The following is a 23,229-nucleotide window of genomic DNA, read 5'->3' as shown; positions in this document are numbered from 1 at the left end:
CTTCATTTAAAAGCTTTTTGAGGAAATTAATGAAGTAAAGATTTACCGTTCGGTTTGAATTTAAGTATTACAATAATTTTACTGAAGTTCAGGGCTGTGATAGCAGCAGCAGCAGCAAAGTCGAATACACACACAGTATAAATTCCAGTGTGTGTATGTGTGTGTGTGTGTGTATCATATTATTGAGAGTAGTAAACGGATATTGTTGTTATTAAATTTCAATTTTTCTTGATCATTTAGCTTATCATATTTTATTTTTGTAGTCTTAATTCCGTGTATTCTTAAGGCTATGGAAGTTGTAAATAAAATGTAATATGCGATTCCTAATTCTAGTTAAAAGTTACAGGTTTGCAAAAATACACGTTCATGATCGGTGTAAATATGAAAACATATTTAAAAAATGCATCAAACGGACGGATGCGGTCTGAATTAGAGAAGTTAATACCATATCACGTGCATTAAAACATCGAGCAGCTACATGATGGTAAATTTTGCAATCCGTGTTTAAATAGATAATAAAATCCTCACTACGACAATTATTTTATACAAAATAATTTTTTTTTTAGAAATAATTGATTATAACCGTAACAATTGTGTAACAACGTATTTTTAGTTTTATTGTCTATGAAATGTTTAATCGTTATATATATATTTTTTTTCTATTTTAATACGCTTAGAGAAATTAGAACTTTCTTATTTAGGTTACAGCAGTGTTTCTCAACCTGTGAAGCACACCCCATAGAGGGGCGTGATAACACTAAATGAGGGGCGCAAGCATATCGTAAAAAAGATATTATTAAAAAATTTATTAATTTACTGTAAGGAAAGCAAAACAAAATACATTCTGACCTAATAAATAATAAAATACACATTTACACTGATATAATACACTTATAAATAGGATCGTATCAGTATTGCGGAATGTATTTAATAATTATTAGCGACTTCCTTGGGCCTGTCTTGCAGAGCAAAGTTTTTCGAAGGAAGGTTTAATATTAGAAATAAACATTCTGAGTTCTTTTTCTATATTTAGCTGAGATCTATATTTTGTCTTCAATGCAGCCACCGAAAAAAATTTGGTTTCGCAAAGTTAAGATGGTGAAAATGATAATAATATACGAAATGCTCTTGTTTTCAGTGCATAAAACAAACATCCACCCCTGACTAAAATTCAAAGAGCAATTTGTTACTAAATTGTCTTTTGATTTTGCCACTTGCCGTGAAGTTTATGAAGATTTCTTCTTCGGCAGTTGAGAGCTCTTCGGCAGTATTTTGAAACGGAATTTCAGCCCCCTCGTAACTTGCTACCAAGTTGTCGTCAGCAACAGAATACGTTCTAAAATTCTTTGCCGGCATGGCTAAATGATTTTTAACGCTTACAAAACCAACTTTCACGTGTTGTTCTTCAGCCTTGTAAGTTTTAACACATTCATCCACATTTCTAGGATTTTTTGCTTTAAATTTCTGCTCTGCAATTCCAGTCTTCTACAAAAAACATTAACTTCAATACTCTTATCCAACATATGTTTGTCTACTCCTTGAAATTGAAGATTTAATTTAATTTCTCGAATATATCGACCGATTCTCTTAATTCATAAATACGTTGCAAAAATTTTCCTCATGATAACTATCTGCCTTGCAGTAAACTAATAACGCTGTACGAATATACTGCAGGGCGCCTCTTCGGTACACCCGAGTAAGTACGTGACGCAATATCTTTCTGGGCATGGCGCTTTCCGAAACAGGCTGCAGAGGTTCGGCCTGGTGGACTCAGAAATGTGTCCACAGTGCGCACAATTGGACGATGTACATTATGTTCTGTATGTTTGTTCAAAGTATTAGTTGTACGCGTGGAGACTGTCTGTCGGTCGATATTATCGGGTCGGAGCTAGATCTCCGTGGCGAAACAAGGCCGAATGGATAATAGTTGAGAATTTCATACACTATTTAGCAAAAGAAAGGATTACTGAGGGTATTTAGGGTGCCGCCTGGCTTTCCCGCGTTCTTCTTTTGTTTGTTTCGTAATCGGTACATTTTTGTTGTTGGTTTTTTTTATTGTGATTGCGTGTTGAACTTACTTCTTTTACCTTCGGCAGTTCCTTACCGTATTTCGTTCTCTCAGTCTTGTTTGAGACTAACATGAGATGTGTTTTGTTTTTAGGGATAGTAGTACACCGATGGGAATGTCACATGTGGCATTCGCATCGGTGGCATCCTGATTGAGGCAAGAACAAGGCTGAGGGATGCCTTTCGCCGAGATATTGAAGATGACCTCCGGTAAAGCCCATAAGGGCTAGGTACGAAGCGGGTGGCGTGGCAACCGCAATTGTCACATGGTGGGTGTCTTCCCCTGCTGGTTCAGGATGTACGGCACCCATGTCTTTACAAAGTGCAGAAAAGATTCTTGATTTTAGGGTTCTCATTTTTATGTAATTTACTACGGTTACAACCGTCATTAGCACAATATTCAGACCAGGACTCACTTCTATAGAAGCCAGAGCTTCTCCGTGGATCATGCAATTTGTCCCGACACACTGTAGATTTTTGTTTCACAAGTGTTTGTGTACTTTGGAATCTTCCAGACGTTGAACGAGCACCATCGGTGTATATTCCGACGCAATATTTCCACTTTATGTTTGCCTCGTTTATAAAATCATTTCAAGATAGCAAATAATGCGAGTGCTGTTGCTTTGAGTTCCATTGGTTTGCAGAAAAGTAATTCTTCTACTGCTGATATCCGATTACAAAATCGAACATAGACAATGAAATAAGCATCTTTATTGCTATCTGTTCGACTTATCAAGCTGAATTGAAAACAGTTTGTCTCGCAACTTCACGAAAAGTTGATGCTGTACATCTTCAGTTATATCACCAGTTGGACGGGAAACGGTACCATCTGATACAGGTAGAGGTATGGACTGTAATTATTTGGCAAAATTATCTCCAAACATAGTTTCTACAGTCTCAATTGCAGCTGGCAAAATAAGCTCTTTACCGATGGTGTGAGGCTTTTTACATCTGGTTATTTTAGATGAAATTGTAAGAAGCAAGTTAAGCTTTTACATTTACAAAGTTTTTTTTTTTTTAAATGATGTTTGCTTTTCATATGATTTTAATTTAAATTCGAATAATTCTCGGGGTTTGTTAACGTGCTTACTATGAAGCGTTTCCAAATGTCGTTTAAGTTTATTAAGTTTTATGCTGTCTGCTGCCAAAAGTTTTGAACAAATGACGCACAGCAGGGGCCTTTCTTCTTAATTTACTTCAGTACTGGTAAACCCAAAATTTAAGTATTCTTGAGAATATTTTATTTTCGGAACCACGTCCGTCTGTGTCATGTTTCACTATCGTCTAATGTTCGCTTACGCCCACTTGAAAATTTATTCATGATTCTGTATAAATCTACTGCCGTGAATATTTAATACCGTGAATTGCAATTAACACGCAAACTACAACATTCACATTCACGATAGATTCGATAGCGATAGAAGGATCTACTCGACCGAGACTGGCTGTAATTGAACGAGGTGCAGCGTTTAAACGCGTTTGCGCAGACTGTCGCTCAAACGTTCCAGAATGCCCGAGACAAATCGGAACTTCCCGCGAGAATGTCCGATATGGTGGACGTAAGACAGAGAGCAATAGAGAGGCATCGATTCTGGTTTTGTCAATACAGCGATCGGTGTTGCCAAACATCAATAAATTTACTTATTCTTGGTAATTTTTAAAGTTTATAATTAAGGTCGTAGTGCAGCTTTCAAAATACTATAAATACATTATTATTGTATACATTGTTATTGTATGAGAGGGTGGGGCGCGATGAAGATTATGATTGAAAATTAAATGGCAAATACTGAAAGGTTGAGAAACACTGGGTTACAGTATATAGGTCGATCCCTGTATATTTAATTGTACTTCGATTTAAATCTTAACTTATATACCAAGATTTATACGGCATTTTTGTTGGTATTTTAGCTCAGTTAGTGGTTGTTCTATATCTACCTAAATGTTGTGTATGGGTAAATTTTTATCTACGATGAAGTTCACGATGTCGGTTATTAACATTTGACATAACCCATTTCCTAAATTCTGCGCTTATTATCAAGATATATCTGCTTCAATAAATCTTTTGATAATAGATAATTAACTTTTTGAAGAATTAAATTTGCAGTTTTACTGTAGAAAAGATCACTCGCATTTCATGGAATCTTGTACAAGTGCGGCGTAAAAAGTTATGTAAAACGCGTTGAATTTGGAATCTGAAACGCCAAACTTGTTATTCTATGAATTATCTCACACGTTTCTTCCGAAAAAATTATTTTTAGTATTATAATAAAAAATTCATTAATTATCCAAATGTATACTCTGGAATCTCAAGGTCACGAGCAATTTTGGCTAGAACTTGTCAGCGGAACTTGTCTGATCGAATCGGTGTTATTAATTTTTTCATGGAATCCGTAAAAATTCTGGGCGTTTTAGACCTTTTTATTACATACACTTTTATCAATTAAAGTAGGTTAGATTTTGTATATTTTGATGTACTTAAAGGTTGTTAGTTATTTACAATTGGGATTCGCCTCCGATTTTGATGAAATTTGGAATTTACTTTATGTCAGAAGTTATTCGTTACGATTGAAACGTTTCGTCGGAAACACCTTTCCCTCGTAAGTTACACATTAACCTCACCAAAAATTTTCTAATTCAACACCGTACAAATGTAATGTACATTATTTTGGGACTAAATAATCGGTTATTGTATATATAATTATGGACTCAGCCTAACGATCGGCCGATTTAATATTTTAAGGTTAATCAAAAGAGGTTAGTAGGTATGTCGATATAGTACGAAGTTCAGTAGCCCACCGGGCTGGTCTAATCCATTGCAAATCAGCTGATTTCGAACTCCAGAGTTCTAATCCTAGTGAAGGTAGTTATTTTTATACGGATTTGAATACTAGATCGTGAATACCGGTGTTCTTGGTGGTTGGGTTTCAATTAACCATCTCAGGATCGGTCGATCTGAGACTGTACAAGGCTACACTTCAATTATATTCACACATATCATCCTTTGAAGTAATACCTTACGGTGGTTTTGGAAGCTAAACAGAAAAAGAGAGAAAGCACGAAGTTCAGTACACGGAATCGTCAGATACCTAACTTAACCTTAATCTTGATCTAAACCTAACTAAACTCGATTAAATTTCACTTTAAACAAGTTATTTACTCCGTAAATGATGTATATTGATCGCACGTAATCTTAATCTAACCTAATTTTAGTCTTTAAATTAATCTAGTCTCATTCTTAACTTAATTAACAAACTTAACCGAATTATGTAATCCGAAAATAATGAATATTACACTTGTGCAGTGTTTAATTACGAAATTTCTGGTGAGGATACTGTGTAACTTATGACGTAAAAAAGATATATTCCAAATCTCATCAAAATCGGAGGCGAGAGTCCCTAATGGTGTTGTGAGGTGAAATGAGATGTAAGTGGTACAATACATGTAAATAAAACCGTTAGGAATATCACGGTCGGCATTCTTAATTTATTTTATGTATTTTTATTTTCTTTTAACGCATTACTGCATGTTTAATCCTTTAGATTCGGATAAACTGAAATCAGTGGCGAATCGCGTATAGACACTGTGGAACTGCAGCACCCCTCTTTCCAGTTGATATCGATAATGCTTAATATAATGAGTCCTTTTTCCTTTAATTCTTTCTTTATACTTGTACAATATATAATCCTTCTCAGTGTCAGTAACCATCCCCCAGTTTATGAAAAAGATACAAAAATCTTTGTACGGAGCTTTGCGCTTCACAGTTCCAGCGGCGAGGTGTTTGGCTGTTGTGCGCATGCGCACATAGGAAGCTGCACGGGAGGCTGCGAGGGAGAGAGAGCACTGTCGCTTCCGTAGTGCCGACCGTGCTGATGGAAGGTAGTTTTTTTTTTTACTCCGCGTGTGTTGTGCTTAAAAACCATGTACCATATTCTTGAGTGTGATACAGAGTAGATTAGATTATTATCCTGCTTCCAGCTATTCTATTTCATTAATTTTTTTTCGATTCTTTTATTTTACCGAAAGCTGTAACAATTTGTTATTTTAGGATTTTATCGAGTTTTTGAATATATTTTCTTTTTATACATGTTTGTTTCCTTTTACGCAATTTTAAAACAAAGGCTAAACATTTTCTGGATCAGCACAACACTAATTTTAACTACTAGCCGCCACTAACTAAAATACATAAATAAATGTAGAATTTTATCAGTTTCTAGTTTTTATAAACAAAGAAACCTTTAAAAATGTGTTAATGAATTTTTTAATAATGTTGCGTGTATTTTTAACATTTTAATATTATTGTTATTAATTAGAGATTTATTTGCATGTGTATGTATTAGTGATTTTAAGACGCTAACTAATTTTCAGTTTTCCATCATCATTCTTCTCTGTTATTGTAATACACTCTTTGCGGTAAGCATAATTTTAATCTATATTCCTTAGTTTTTTTCAGATGTGACCCCCTATACGCTTGAACCCGCATTTTATATGTCCTGCTTTTTTATTCTCAAGCGCCTAATAATCTTTACTGTTCTGCTCGTTTATAATTTTAGCGTATTCTCGTGTAATTTTAGTCGCTAGTTATTTTTATTCTATATGTTTATGTGAAATTAAACGTTCAAATTTTTGAACGCAGAAATTTTTTTTTCATAGAATATTGGTATTTACTTACATTCCAGATCTTTCGTAACATAAAAAGATTTATATTACATTAAACGAAATTTGATGGATTGTCTGACAGATATTTTACCGCAGCTGTGGACAGTTATTATGTTAAATACGGCATATCTTTTATGAGTGAGGGACTACAACCCCTTCGAAATCACTTGTCCATGAAAACACTGATCCAAGAAGGTCATAGTATTAGCCGTAGCATTATCCTGCTGAAATCGCGTGAACTCTAGCCCGTCTGCAGGTATATGTTTACAAATTGTTGTTCACTGTGCCGTGAAAAAATATCATGAAGATTCGCCTACGTGACATCGCACACCAAACATCCAGTTTTTGTCCGTCCAGCTGATTTGGATTTTCTGTTCACCAAATGCGTGAATTCTGTGCATTCACTCACCTATCCATCAAGGCAAATTCGTGCCTCGTCAGACCGAAACCGATTATCGAGTTCCTTCCCGTCTGGCGTTACAGATGACATGAACCGCTGACAGAAAGGTACACGTTTTCTAGTGTCTGCAGGTAACAACACGAATTCTGTACGGATGCATCTTTAAACACTTGCGCGATGCCGTAAGGGCACTACCGACGGAGATACCAGATCGGCTAGATAGGCGTCGCACAGACTTCTTGGGACTAACAACTTGCACGTCGATCAACGTTTCTGGTATTAGCGTTTTCGGTCGACTACGTTTTGCCGCATTCCGTGTCTCTTGGAACTTGTGGTATAGCCGCTTGATGGAGGACTTGTTTGGTGCATCTACACCGTAAGTTTCTGTGAAGGCATTCTGGGTCTTGACTTCTAATGTTTTGGGAGAATTAATATTCTCTGCTGCATTGCGTTACCCGTTTTTCATCGATTAAACCTGCAACAAAAGAAGGAAACATTCTTCAGTAAGGTCGCGTCAGTTTTTGAACGCTCTTAATAAACAAACAATACTAAAAGTGCGATTGGCTTTCTATTTATTTTTTTTTAACAAAAGGTCGTCGCAAGGTGATGAAATTTTAAAGTTAAGTTAAGACGATGCATCTTATTTTTTATGTTTACATATAACTAGAAATCATTAATCAGGTTACAGGACCTAACCTGCGAACTAACTAGTTCTGTACAAATTAACTTTCAGTCGGTCCGATTTTTATTTTGATAAGAGAGCGTATTCGATACGCGATGTAGTTTTAGTAATACTCTGGTGAGCTCTACATATGTAGTTTTGTGCTCGCGTAACGTTTCAACGGTATAAATAATTTTTATAGGACTGTATTTTAAAAATAGCATAAACACTCGAGAACTTTTAAAATCCAATTAAATTACGTAACCGATGTGTATTATTTATTATTAAACAGTCATTGTCAGTAGATATAGAGGAACTAATAAAAATAAATATAAAATCAGTCGATACCTATCTATCTACTCGTATCGATCGAACGATTTTTTTATACGGTTTTCATTGTGTTTTTACTTAGATAATCGTTCAGCTCGTTGTTTGAATCAAACGGTATTTTTTATGCCGTTTAAATATAGACTACATAAGCGATAATTATTACATTTAGAATCGTTGTACATCGATACTACTGAATTGAAATAAAATAATCTAGATCGATTACGATAAATTTTGGAAATTACGTTAGTCGCATTGTATTTTCTAATTAGTTTAGAAAAAATAGTTTTTAATAAATATCTGTTAAGTTTATTAATTTAATGATAATAAGCTAATCGTTATAATTTTATTATTGTATTTATGTTTTTATGCACAGATTTTGTTTTCAACCGTTTCTGTTTTACGTCCTAATTCCAACTGGAATTAAGGTAGTAGAATATTCATTTTATTCTCTTGTTTTTTTTTTTTTTATTATTATATTATTTTACGGTTACTGAATTTGGAATGTTTTATGTTGTGCGCGCGTGTATGTGTAAATGTGTGCAATAGTTTGTTACAATGATTTTTTTTACACTGCTATTGTTAATGACAGCGAAGAAGTCGAGACTGAATGCTGTCGATTTTTCTCACCCTTTCCCCTAAATCTGTTGTGTTAACACCATTTTTTTAACCTCTGCTAAAAAACCTACAATTCCAGATTAGAACCTTTTATTATATATTAAATGAACCGAGGTAATAGATTAGAAGATCAGTTTAATTTTTAGCAATCTTTTTCAATTTTAATAGAAAATTAGTCGTAAAGATTCCGCACGTTTCAAAATCTCAATAAAATGAAAAAAGACTAATATCGTTGAAAAAATGAATATATGTTTTATCCGTGTCGATTCGTATTTATTTCTTTTTACTAATAGAACTAGGCTATTAGCTACTAACTCTTAGTAGATAAATCGAATAAGAAATCAAATAAATGTTTGCAAAGTAAAACAGAATGTTAATTAATCTGTTAACGATGTTCGCCGGAACATTACTGTGCTGATGTTTTTAATCTTTGAGAATTATACGATTAACTCGATCTGATGGGCGCTAGTCGATTTATCGACTAGCGCTCATGATCTTTGAAGAATATGAAAACATTGCTATAAACATGTAAGAATTGAGAAATTGAATTTTTTTCTCAATAAAACGGACCTGTGTTTGTTGATAGCTAAAGATTTTTATTTTTATAAGGTACATATTACAGTGTATACACGATATCTGTTACAAATGTTAATAACTGAATTGTAAATACCGACACATCAGGGCGCATAGTTAATTTGTATATTTTAATTAATTTATCATTTACTGTAATTAGCCATAAATTGTGTGTACGTATTAGTTCTATTTAATAAAAAAATAAAAATCGTGTAAATTTTTCATAGAAATAAAGGTTGAATACGAAAAGAACATTATAGCATACGCATTTGAAGGATACTTGAGCTATTGCATATATTCGTGTGAAATTCTTAACTCGGTACGAAGGGCTCCGTTCAAATTAGAAAACTTAACAGAGTTTCTCCTCTCGTTGATGGCTTATGTACCCGAGATCCTGTATTCAATTCCTGGCACGGGCTTGGTGTTTTATTTTCCGATTTACTTCCTCTCTAATAACGAAACGTTTGATTTATTTTACGATAAACAGATGTATGTAAAGCTATATATATATATATATATATATATATATATATATATAAAGATAAAATACTTGTAAATACTTATTGTCGTCTTTATAAAGCTAGTTATGTATATATATAGACGACAAGTATTTTATCGTACGGGTGAGATATTTAATTTGTCATATAATGTATTGTTTTTTTATATTTCACGTGTAACGTTACATATTTCTGTTTTTAAATATAGGTGAAAACTGTGTAAACAAAATACCACTTGCGTTTCACGATTTTGGATTTGTTAATCGGTTTATATAGTACACAGAAATAAAGTAATCTAGCAGATGCTGTCGGTATTATTACGACTGCTTGTATAATCCGATCGTGCTGTAAGTAATTCTACGGTTTTACGTACGGTTATACCCCACCGATCGAGGTCAAAGCATTTCTTAGAATTATTACAAAGCAAAAGTCACTAAACGACAGTGTCGAGTTAACCTAAACCGAAAAGGTTATGTGTTACAATATTATTTTCACTATCAAATTATTAATTTGATCTGAATAAGAAAGTTATAATCGTTAAGTTTTTTACGTCGTTGCGATTTATCGTTTTAGTAAATGCTAAACTAGAACGTAAAAAATTCATTTTCGAAAAATGAAATTTCGCTTTTTTTAAATCGATGTAATTATTAACCGGTCCCTTCCCTAATAAATCCGAGTATAATTACAAAAACACACGCTAGAATCCGTATAAAAGTGAATCCACAGTCGGTAGAACCACGAACCAAGGGTTGTTACTGTACGTACACTGTCGTTTGGTTCTCGGTTTTTTCAGCGATACGTAATGAAGATAGTTTTATAAGATTCAGGAATCGATGAACATATTATAAAACCGGTACTCTTTCTAACAAGTTTAAAATTCAAACTTTTTGTTATAAACCGCTTCTTAACTTCCTATTACGTTTTACTACATAAAGTTTCGTCTTATGTTCTTGGTGTGTTTTAATAACTAGTTTATCACCACAGCGTCGATGGCGATTTATAAGTAAACCTTTTTTAACGATTATTTGTTAATATTTATTATTAATTGTTTTTATAAAGATATTTTTATGTTTATTCATTAGTTACGCGAATTTTACTGTCCGGTTGAATATTATAAGAGGTCGAGTTTAAAAATAAGGACTCAAGTTTTCATAAAGTATAAATAAAACTTAGGCCGTTCAAGTTTATGTTTGTCGGTCAGTTTTTATACAATCTATTTATACTTTGTAAATTCAAATAATAGTCTGCTTTTACTCTGAAGACTCTTTAGGTGCCCGTCAACCGAACGACAAGAGTAATCTGTTCTCCTCGCTATCCCTCGGAAAACCGGGTCGATTTTATTCGCGACAGTAGCAGGATGTATCAATTAAAGACTTGTGCCGATTGCGAACGTAAATTCCTAAAAGTCGACTCAGAGGTATTTTTTGCACTTTTGAGCTTGCCAAGTTTTTGTCATTAATACAATTAATGTTTTCATAAATAAAAATATTCATGTCAAACATTGCAAATTAAAATATTCTGCACTCGATGTGCGGTCTGCCTCTCCTGGCGATAAATTCGCTCTATCCAGTATTATTAGCACTCTAAACGTCAGTTTAACTATTTTATTTATCACCAAATAAAACAATTTTCTTCTTAATAATCGTTACGTTATTCTTTTAGCAATCACTGTTGTTACGTAGAGATGATCTAGATTATAATTTTCACATAGTACAATGAACAATAAAAAGGCAAATGCAGTAAAACCTCCCGTAAACGGAATTTGACGGGCCGGGTAAGAAATCCGTTTTGAAGAGGTTTCCGTCTTGCAGATTTTCATTAAAACTCGAGCTTATCAGAGTGAGGTCCCTCTGTGGAATGAAAATTATACAAATACTACAAAATGAAGTTGGACAACGATATACGTTCTGGAAACTTATTACGTATTGCATATAGACTACATTATTCGCTAGTTTTTAAAAATTGTAAAACCGAGTAGGCTATTTTTAGAAACTATATATTATACTGCTTACTGTATAAATTTTGACTTACCAGAGCGGTAGTGAGAACTGTTTTCGTTCGCTGTTATTTCACAAATATAAAATATTTATTTCTATCTTCAAGTTAGTTATATTTCACTTAAAATTTACCCTTAAAATTAAGAAATACACTATCCTAAATCGCATGAACTATCACGGATTCTAAAATAAAATAATTTTCTAACATTTAAAAAAAATAATCGACTAATGGATATAGAACGATCAAAACACGAAACTAGAATAGCAATAAACGCTCACGACAAAATGAAAACTATTACTGCTTCCGATCACGGTATTCACGGTATCGAATGTTATTATGATCGATATGTAAAAAAATTCTAACAAACAAATAACTTTTGTCAAAATACAGCACAATAATCGTTTACATAAGCTATGCCCGCTACCGTACTTTATTAATGATCGTAAGCTTATAGGCCGAAAGTTGGAGCCGTAAATACGACTGCGTATCTGCTAAATAATTAGCTACTGCATTTATTATTTTACAAATCGTGGTTTGTTTACAATCTTTTTTTAATCGCTTTATTTTATTACAGGCTCTTCCGTTTTTTCATTTCCTTTTCACGATACAGGATAAATTTAGCACGTGAAATTAAAATCCATGTTTCTTTTCCGTTTCCGTATTACGGACTTCCCGTCGTTCACAATCGGTCAGGAATATTTCTCGTATAATATATGACTGATTACGCGTTACTCACGAAGCGATAATGTTAAAACGTTTAATATTTTTAAGAGCCGATGATATGCTCTCGATTCTGATTCCGGGGTACATTAAATTTAATTTATTTATGTAGACTATAGAAAACAGAATTATTAATGAATTAAATCGGATAAACACTCTAAACCCGTTAACGAAAATGTTACCTAAAATGTAAATAGAGATGGCCGTTTCGATATCTGATCTATCATCATCGATAGACGATGAAAAAAATATAAATAAAAAAGAAGGAATGTAATCGACGAATATATTCGTCACTTTTAATTATATATTTGTGTATAAGTATATAAGTATATTTGTGTAAGCGTACTTATAAAATGATATAAAATGACCTTGTAATAAAAAATGGTTGTTTCAGGCGATCCCGATAGAAAAATTATTATTTTTAAGCCAAATTTACGCTTTCTATCGGGGTTTCCTGAAACAACAACTGTCGTTCGTATTACAAGTCGTTTTACAGTATTTCTTAACGAACGTTTATTTTTCAGATAGCGGCCTACTTTTCATTATTTCGTAATTTTTCATTTGTTTTTTTATAAGTTTTCCGTAGCGACATCATCCGTTTGAATTCTTAATATCTTAGAATTCAGCCCTTCTTTATTCCTATCTAGCTATCAGTAGAATAGTAAAACACGGTTATACCTTTATAATGTGTATTGTGAATCGATAAATAATTCGATCGAACGTCGAGTATAAATACAAGCTCTAATTATTGGAAATGGATGTTACTAGAAGCGAGTTGTTTTTTGGGAATCGTATGTCAGTAGCAAACATAAATTATATATTTATAATTATTGTTATTATTACTATCGGAATGTCGTAAAATAGTGTACAGCTTTTATTAATATAGAACATTTTTATCGGTAAATATCCTTCCGTTGTTGATTTTTAAGGATAACGATTCAGATAGATTTTTGTTTTTTTTTTTTGGCATTCAGCGGTAAGAAATTACCTGATATTTACAACCGAGTATATTATATTCTACATTAAGTACAGTTAATGGTTGTAATAGCGCTTTAAAGTTACAACCGTACTTCGATTTTACCGTTTATCATAATTATCTTTGTGTACTTGGAAAGAATGATATTTTTTACTAAAATTTGTTATAGTTATCGTACGCATGTTAATATGATTTGATTCCATGCATTGTACTTTACGTAAGCACTGTGTTATATAATCGTTTTTGTTTGTTTGTTTATTTAGTATGTACTTTAATAACACTAAGCGATTGTAGATTTAAAATTATTTATATATAATGCACAATAATATTTAGCGTTTGTGTTGTAGAAATAGTTATCGATAACTTGACGTTCATTTTTAGTAGAACGAAACGAATTAACGAGGTAAGATTTACATCTTTTTTAATGAATATATTTATATTTTGTTATATACTTTGTAATTATATATATTTAAATGTTTGTTTTTACGTAACCGTTTTCATCGGTTAAAAATATTTTTGACACTCGCATCGTTTTCTCATGTAAATTTATTCATTCCTGTTAATTCGGTATTTTATTCTCACTATCGATTCGGTATCTATAGACAGTAGCGGATCCTGCTGAGGTAAAAATGGATATTCTGATCGCTTAGAAAATATATAAAAATTTATTCGATTAATCCGCTTCGCTAAATTATTTCCGGTACGATCGCTACGGTCCAGAAACGTAAAGTGTAAGTCGGTGAATTGAGATTATTAGAACCGATCGTCGATGCGGTAATAATAATTATTTTCATAAGCTTTAACTTTACTACCGTAAGTACGATTGTCACACGGGTTATATTCTGGTATTCGTAAAATCTCATTGCGATCAATAAATATAGCATTAAGCTATTGTTTTACGTACATTTTGTAAATGATGTTTAGAATGTCGACTACTGATATTCTTAAATTGATTTTCAAAATTGATCTTTTTACGGTACTTTTCAAGAAGATGCCTGCCAAAGAAAGGCGATCTGTAGTTAGTCAGGTTGTTAGATGGCGCCACTGAAAGGAGATAATAAATAAATTAAAATTATAATTAACTTTATATAATAAATCTATATATATAAGTAAATATATAAATTTATAAAAATAAATCTAACCAAACTTAACCTACACTCGCTTCACTCGCTTCGCTCGCTAGTCAAGGTTAGCGAACGTACGTTAAGTTTGGTTAGATTATATTTATAAACCTACCGGGTTGATGTAGTGGCGAACGCGTCTTCGCAAATCAGCTGATTTCGAAGTCGAGAGTTCCAGCGTTCAAATTCCAATAAAGTTACTTTTATACGGATTTGAATACTAGATGCGGATACCGGTGTTCTTTGATGGGTGGGTTTCAATTAACCACACATCTCAGAAACGGTAGACTTCAGACCGTACAAGACTACACTTCACTACACTCATACATATCATCCTCTGAAGTAACACCTGACTGTGATTCCCGGAGGCTAAACAGCAAAAAAAGATTACATTTATAATTTTATCGGTACTTTTATTTATTTTCTCCTTTCAGTGGCGCCATCTAACAACTAACTGACTAACTACAAATCGCCTTTCTTCTAGATCGGCGGGCATCATCTTGAAAAGTACTCTTTTTATTATTATTATTATTAGAGATTTTAAAAACACCTTAATTGAACTTCCACAATCGATTTGGAAAAAAACTGTATCTGTAAAATTTCATCTTTATTATAAATACGATAAGTTACGTTTACAACTAAAACTACACAGTAATTTTACGTTTATCTTAATCGAACGACACGGTTCCACGACTGAAATCACAATTAAATTAGAATTTCACTTCCTCAGTCTTCAGTCCTGCTGTGGATCCGTTACTGTATAAAAATTATTACGATCCCACTTTTAATTGAAATGCGTTTACATATTTTTCAAGTTTTATTTATTTTTAAAAATTAATGTTTCATAACGGTGTACATTTTAATCGTATTTATATTTAAATCTTTATTAAATTACGATTACTGATTTTTATAAGTACTGTACTTAAAATTTCTTTAAATAATTGAACGTTTGAAGTACTACGGAACATTTTTTTGCTACGATCATTTATAAAATATTTTTTAATTTACTTATTTGCGATTTCTTTACTTTATTTATTTTTTTTGTGCGATAGACGTTAAACAGAAGCGAAAAAGAAACCGAGGAAACGCCACGAGCATGAAAGGTCATATCTCATTATTTGTTCCATAGGCCTTTATTATGTGTACCTTTACGTTAATACACGCGTGTGTATATTCTTATGCGCATTGTATGCGATACGAACGGTCATCACTTTGTCACAACAAAGTTAAAAACAGCATGTTCAGATGTTACGCTCTTGAAGCATGTATGAATGTTTGTTCTCTTTAACGTGCTCGTACTGATAATTGTTTGTTAGATGTTTTTTGTTTTTTAGTTTTAATTTCCCTGTTTTTCTTCTTTGTTATTGATTTCAGATACGAGTAGTTAACGCTTTCCGTCAGGGTCTAGACGCTCGTTACGGCGAATCGCTAGCCGAGGTCCTCCGTAAGCAGACTACTCTCAGTAAACGATTGTCTCAGACTTCTTCCATCGAGTACGCGGATAACGTCCAGGACGAGTTGATGATCCCTGAGATCGACGTGGAACGGCTGTCCTCCCACAGTCATACAGAAACTGCCGTCTAGTCCTACCGTTTCCTGATCCTATACTGCATTCGTTCTAAGGACAGCCTTTCCTTTAAGTCGCCAAGGACTGGGTCGACCCGCTTCGGTTTTGTTTCTAACTCGCCTAGTTGGAGCCCCTCCGCTCTCTACAGGACCCTGATGTTATCTGTTGTTTCCGGGGGTCAGTGCTGCACAGCCGCGAGTGTATGGATGATGTGTTTGATTGTGGACTGTGACGGAGGTTACGGCTCTTTTTGCATGTAACTATCGTAAGATATATAAAGTAAGTTATAACTTATCGAGACGTTACGCCGAGTGTCTTTTACGAGGGGAGGTGAAAGCCTGTGCTCGTGCGACGTCAAACTTTGTTAAGTATATTGTATAGTTATGATTTTTTTTTTTTTACGCCTCCCCTCGTTTAAAAGTCAAGTGCCAGGACCAATAGGCTGTAGTTTTGTTATCGATTTCTTGGTGTTATCATTCATTGTTCCTTATAGCCGAATCGACACCGTATTACCGAGTGCTCTCTGTTAAATATTTTCCTTCTGACAGCGACGATATATATCTTGAAGAAAATGTTGTCGGATGTTCTTAATGAAAATACTCTCTTACATTGCGGTTTTGTTAGTACGGGTTGTTAACGCTACATTAGAGGCTGCTTGCTCTTGCAGAGGGGGAGGTACACCGTTCACGTGCGGCCTCCTCTCGGTTTTCTCCATTTCTTCACTTTATCTGCTTTAGTTTACTTTGTAACTTTGTTGTGTGACTGCAATCTTCTGTCTGTATAAAAAGGAAATCTAGATGTCGCAAATATGCATTAGTTTATAATGAACTTTCCACGGGCTGTTGAAAGTATCGACTAATTTGACCGATAGAGGTTTGCATCTGTTACAGTAGAAAAAACACTAGTGTGTCACCGAGTGTATTGTAGTGTTCACTCTTAGAAACGGTCTCGCTCGAGACCATTACTATTATCTACTTCTCTTTAATCTGTATTTGCTTAAGCCGGTAACCGCTGTTTAGTTCTGTTATTTTATTTATTATCGATTTTTTTATTTATCCTTTGGTCGGAGCTTCATAGTGTAAAATACAGAACGTATTTAACATTTTTTTTACTTGTGAGATAACCGATCATCGAACGATGTCTGAAGCGAGTACCAAATTAAAAACATACAGTTATAGACAGGGACTTAGCAGTCAGCATTGTTATTTTCTACTACATATTCAAAAATATATCTTTTCGAACTCGTTTTCCATTGTTAGTGGCTATCAGCTGAATATTTTTTACACGGTTAAATGTTTAACGTCTCTTATTACATTGTCGATAAAATCGTGTGTAATGTTTATTTAAAAAAATATAATTCTTCTTCCTTCCGAACCTAGAAACGGCCAAACTCTTGTCATATGTTGTACTTAATATTGTGTTATTGTTGAATTTACTGAGCATTATGTGCCTTATGTCAATGCTTTGTTTTGTTGTTGAAGCTACAATGTATTATTTCATTGAGTTTATCACAACATGCCCATCATATTAAATATAATATCTTCTATATCACTAGTTATTTGCAATTACAGTCGGTTAGATGTATTTGTTACCATCTAGTTTATTAATTGTAATAATGTTCACACACTGAGAATATGCAAAATATTGTTATCTATTATTAATTATTATATTATAACTACTACAATTATCATTATTATTATTGTCTTAAATTGTGTTTTCTTTAATCTAAATTAGAAATGTATGGTGATAGATTTATTTTGAATGCTGAAAAGTTATTAATTATAAATTGTATATATATATATATATATATATATATAAAATTGTAAGATAATGAGTGATATTTTAATTTATTAACTGTCACTGGTCATGTAAAATGGTGGTACAAATTATGTTTTATAGTTATAATTCTTTTTTTAATCTCTTATTTAAAAGTTTATTGTTTTTTTAATAAAATTGTCTATGTTATCTGAGGTCATAATATTTTCATGTTCGAACCTTTCAGCTTTAAATGTTTTACAAACATTTATTTATCCGGCAGTTTTACAATAATTAAAAATATCTCGGCCGAGTGTCAAGTAGTAAATCATTTTTCTTTATAATGTTTGGTGAATGATGTGTGTGTGTGTGTGTGTGTGTGTGTGCGTGTGTGTGTGTGTGTGTGTGTGTGTGTGTGTGTGTGTGTGTGTGTGTGTGTAGCGGTGCCCTTCCTCTGCAAGGTAAAAAATTATCGCTTATATCTTTCCAAATTCATCCCAAAATACTTCCAAGTAAAGACTCCCGACTAACAACTGACATTTCTAGTAGTCAGTAACATATAAAATATGTATTATTGTAAAAAAATAGGTTATTTTTTTATCTCGTACAGTATCGTTGCGGTAGGGAAGGGAAAACTCAAAATTCTCTTCTACATTACCATTTATAGATCCCCTTTCATTTTTTTCTACCTAATTATATCGTCGTTGTTGTTTGTTTCTATGTACGATCCGTTTAATCGGATTTTCGTGTGTATTTGAGGTTCAGTTAACGGTACTAACCTCAGGAATAGTTTACGTGTGACCGGATAAGACCAGATTGTAATCGGATTTACAGCCTGTTACGGAACATTATATAAATAAAACTCTATTTATAATAAAACCTACATTCGTTAGTTTACTTAAACGAGAATAATTTTTTTTAAATCGGAACGATTTTTATTTTATTTTAAATGTTTGCACCAAAAATATAAAACTATATCTTTGTGTCGAGAATTTATATTTCTTTGATTTGCAGATATTCCTTTCTTTTTCATTTCAGAATTGTTTTTTTCATTTTCAAGAAAGGAATTTTTGTTGAAAAAGCGTTTCAAAATTTTATAAAAGCATTCTATGGGTAACTTTCCAATCGATCCTTCTTGTGGCACCCGTTAGTACACGCATACAGGCGCGCACGCCTGCACGCATTATGTGTGATAGAGAGTGAAAGTGTATATATACTTGTATTTATATTTATTTATGTAAACCGAATTTTTATATGATTTACTAATTTCTTTACATTTTTGAAATTCATGTTGAGAGTTGTAATTTTTCTTCCTAATATTAATAAATAATAAATTCGGTAATTATAAAGAGTTATTGGTAATTTATTCATATTAATTATAATAATATAAAATATTTTACGGTATATATTTATACTTAACATTTATGGGAAAGAATTGTCTTTATTTAATATCCAAATGTAATATAATACTCTGTATATTTTTCTGTTTATAGATTTAATATTAAATATTTTGTCTTCTTATTGGAGCTGTTAAATGACAATTTTTGTAAAGTGTATTGTACAGATTAATTTCATCTCTTGTGGTTTTATTTTAGTATTTTTTAATTCATTTATTTATTTATGTAAATGTATTTCATATACTTTATTTTTAATACAATGACAGGACACCATATGCTAGAGATTTGAAGAAAATAAAGAGTTCTTGAGGACACCTGATTGTTAACAGATAGCAGTTAATTTTATTTTCTTGTAATTTTATTTATGATATATATATATATATATATATATATATTCATATTCATCTTGGAAAATATTAATACTCAAACTGTATGATTGAATTTAACATATAAAAATTCTAAAATTTATTTAATTCACTGTTCTGTTTGTTGCCTAAAAATAATTAACTGCATATCGCGTGTGTGTGTGTGTGTGTATGTTGTATTTTTTTTTTAGGAATGAGTAACAACATGTCAGAATTTGATTTCAATGCTCATAAAAACTTCAAATAAATTAAGATGAGTACCGTATATGCAAACTGGCTGTCCCAGTATTTATATCTTCTGTCCTCTGATTCTGTTTTTCTAAGTAGTTCTGCTGACTGTAATGAGTTATCCTCAAATTTTGAAACTGCTCGTCGTTAAAAATAAAAAAACAAAAATAGAGTTTTCTGTATTAAGATATTTACTTCATATAAAATGAAATTATTTTCATTAATAAATTATTAAAACGGTTCGGCAAATTCTTAAAATTCCACGTCATCGATCGCATTACATAAGCGATAAACAAAAACAAATTCGTAATAATCAGTTAACCCATCTGTATGCACGCAATAAAAATATTAAACGCGCTTTAAAAATATATTTTTAGGGCGATTTAGAAAAAAAATTATGAAAATTGAAAATAAACCTGTTAAAAATTTTTTAACCGTAGCAAGAAAGTAAGCTGTAGATTTGAGAGTAAACTGTAAGATCGTAACCGTGTAAAGAATTCTACCAAACAATACGAATTAATTATAGCTCTGTAAAAAAATAGATTTGCAATAAAAGAGTTTTAATATATATTATTGTACAGTTCATTATTCGTAAAAACTCAAGTAGGAAGCTGAAATGTAATATTAAACGTCGTCTTGTATCGTAAAACCGTTAAAGAAAATTGTTAAACCTTTTTACAGGTTTTAAGTAAACCTTTAAAGTTTAAGTTAATAGTTTTACGTTTTTCAAGCTAAAGCAAAGGTTAAACCGATCGGTGCGTTAAAGTGTACCTTTAACCGTAGATCGATTAGATTCTGCTCCGATAGCAATGACATGTGTCGATAATGTATATTAATTGTATTTGACGTATATTAATATTAACAACATATTATTTTATTTTACGTATTTTCAAAAAAGGTACGATTTTTTTATTTGTTCACTTTATTGTACGAGAGCAGTTTGAAGTTTGAGTGCTGACACTTGTAAAAGGTGAACATAGTTAGTTGTTTTTTTTTTATTTTTATTTGAATAATTTTACGACGACACTAAATTTAATAGAAGTGAATTATATACGTACATATTGTTTTCTATCGTAAACTGTGAACAAAGTGTTTAATTTTTTAACGTTTCAGAATATTATGCTCGGGAACAAATTTCTTGTATTTTTTTATTATTAGATGTTATTATTTATTAGGGCGAGGTAAATCGATTAAAAAACTATTTCAATGGCTCTACTAGTTGTTTTAAAATAAAATTTTGTATCCGTTTATCATATTATATATACGTATATGTTTTAGTGTGTGTATTCTAACTTAGATATATGTGGACAACACGATTACTTAAATAATGTACATTTTACGCAGTTATACGCCACACGCTTTCTTCTGCAGCTGTTGACGTAGTTAATCTTTAGAGATTCGAATCTTTACTTTAGTTTTTAATTATAATAAAATTAAAATATTGTATATTTGTTAATTTAAAATTAATTGTAATATGTACAAATAAACTAAGCTACTCGGTTATTAAATGTCCTGGTAAGTGTTATGGTGTCTTGCTCTCATGACCGTACTATAAATTACAAGTAATTATCGTACGGTAAATTATAAGTAATTTTTTCTTTTGTTCTTGGTGTTTTGATCGTTTTTGACTTATCGAACAGATTATTTAAATAGTTTTTATATTTTGCTTTTAAATCGCTGTTACCCAAGACATTGTTAGCTTTACCTTTGTTAATTTTAAAATTAATTAAAAGCGAATTAAAATTATAAATTCTAGATCGGCAAAAGAACAATTACTGATGTTGTTAATTGTGAGCGTTTGTGTTCATGCGTGTAAGCGTGTGTGAATGTGTGTGTGCCGATACGATCGGTAATCTTTTTCACAAAGATACTCGCGGTTAGCGAGAGTTATGTAAATTAATTAATATATACTTAGATTCTGTATTTCAATAATATTTTATGTGTAAAAATTTTTAAATTATTTTCCAAAATTCAGCGGCTTGTTTCTATTTGTGTCGGCAAATATTCCATCTTTTTGCAAATAAATATTTTATAATGTAATAAACGTTTTGTCTGCCTCACCAAAAAAAAACATTTACCCGTTTGGTTTTTAATATTAAAAAAGTTCACTAAATTTTATTTATTTTTTGTTAGTATCGAGTGATATTTATATATATGTGTGAACAAACGCATGCCGATAAAAAAGGTTTACCGTTCTTATTAATAAGTATTTCAGGAAAAAGTGTTAGCGGACGAAAAATAATAAATTTTATGATAATTGGAAAATATCGACAGTATTATATATGTTAACGATTAAAAGATTCAGAAAAAACCTTATTTTTAATCTTTATTAATACATTAAATCATACGATACCGACGAAGAACTTGCATAGCGGAATAAGACGAGCTAGAATCGTACATTAGCATTTCTACTTTAAAAAATAAAACGATACGCATTAAAACTGCCGGCCGGGAACTAATTGTAGATATTTGTTTTGTACCACGACGGTTAATAAAGGGAGAGGTTACATTGTTCGGTAATATTTTTTATATTAATACAAGACGTACGGTATTATTATAATACGTATTTGTTAATATAACGTTTTTATTTTTATTTTTCTAAAGAAATATCGCGCGCCATGTATTCTGATACGCACGAATTAACTCGGGGCCGGGTTTAATAAGATCATCCTTAAAGTTAAATCCTATATAACGTAATTCACACCTTTATCGAAAAACTCATCGTTTACTACCCAAAACAAACTCAGTTCGAATAGGGTCGGCACACTTTATAAAGAAAAAAAATTACTTTCCAGGACTATCGTTCGAGTCGAATCTACAGTTCAATTTCTAAATCGAATGTCCAGTCGATTTTCAGTTCAACATATCGGCCATATATATATATTAATAAGCGAGTAGTAATATACTATAACGTATTATTTATTATAAGTATATATAGTAATGTGTATATAGTATATATTTTACTGAAATAAAATATCGATACAAAATTACACTGGTCTACAAAATTTTATTTTTTTTGTTAAATGAGAGTGAATGGCTGATTGGTATAGTAATTTTTATGATGATTTCATATATGTTAATAGAATTTTTCTATCGGGCTCAATTTTTTTTTAATTGAGATTTCTTTTGAAACAAAAAATGTATGGTTAACATATGACAATATATTACATCAGTTTTGTACTCGCCTAAAATCTATTTCTCTTGAATTTTCTGCTGTAATTTTCTGTAGGTAGATCCCTCTTTAGATTTTAACAGTAGTCGGCTAACGTTTTTGGGGCCTATTTTCCCTGGTATCGTGTTTCC

The 23,229-nt window shown here is 32.0% G+C and overlaps 1 protein-coding gene across 3 annotated transcripts in view; it reads left to right on the top strand.

The window, feature by feature from the left end:
• Window positions 1-22,720, top strand: part of PMCA (plasma membrane calcium-transporting ATPase 3) — a 762,833-nt gene extending 740,113 nt beyond the window's left edge. For 2 of the 3 annotated variants that reach the window (XM_075362205.1, XM_075362203.1), the window contains one exon: window positions 15,989-22,720. In XM_075362205.1, coding sequence (XP_075218320.1) covers window positions 15,989-16,198 — 210 coding nt within the window. In that variant the 3' untranslated portion in view covers window positions 16,199-22,720. Of the gene's footprint in view, window positions 1-8,487; window positions 8,540-15,988 lie in introns of all 3 variants that reach the window. The other variant, XM_075362206.1, reaches the window with a different exon arrangement.
• Window positions 22,721-23,229: the final 509 nt, after the last annotated feature.

The sequence above is a fragment of the Lycorma delicatula genome, chromosome 4, assembly GCF_047948215.1.
Source record: "Lycorma delicatula isolate Av1 chromosome 4, ASM4794821v1, whole genome shotgun sequence".
NCBI classification, from domain to species: domain Eukaryota; kingdom Metazoa; phylum Arthropoda; class Insecta; order Hemiptera; family Fulgoridae; genus Lycorma; species Lycorma delicatula.
This window is presented reverse-complemented; position numbering and strand designations above follow the sequence as displayed.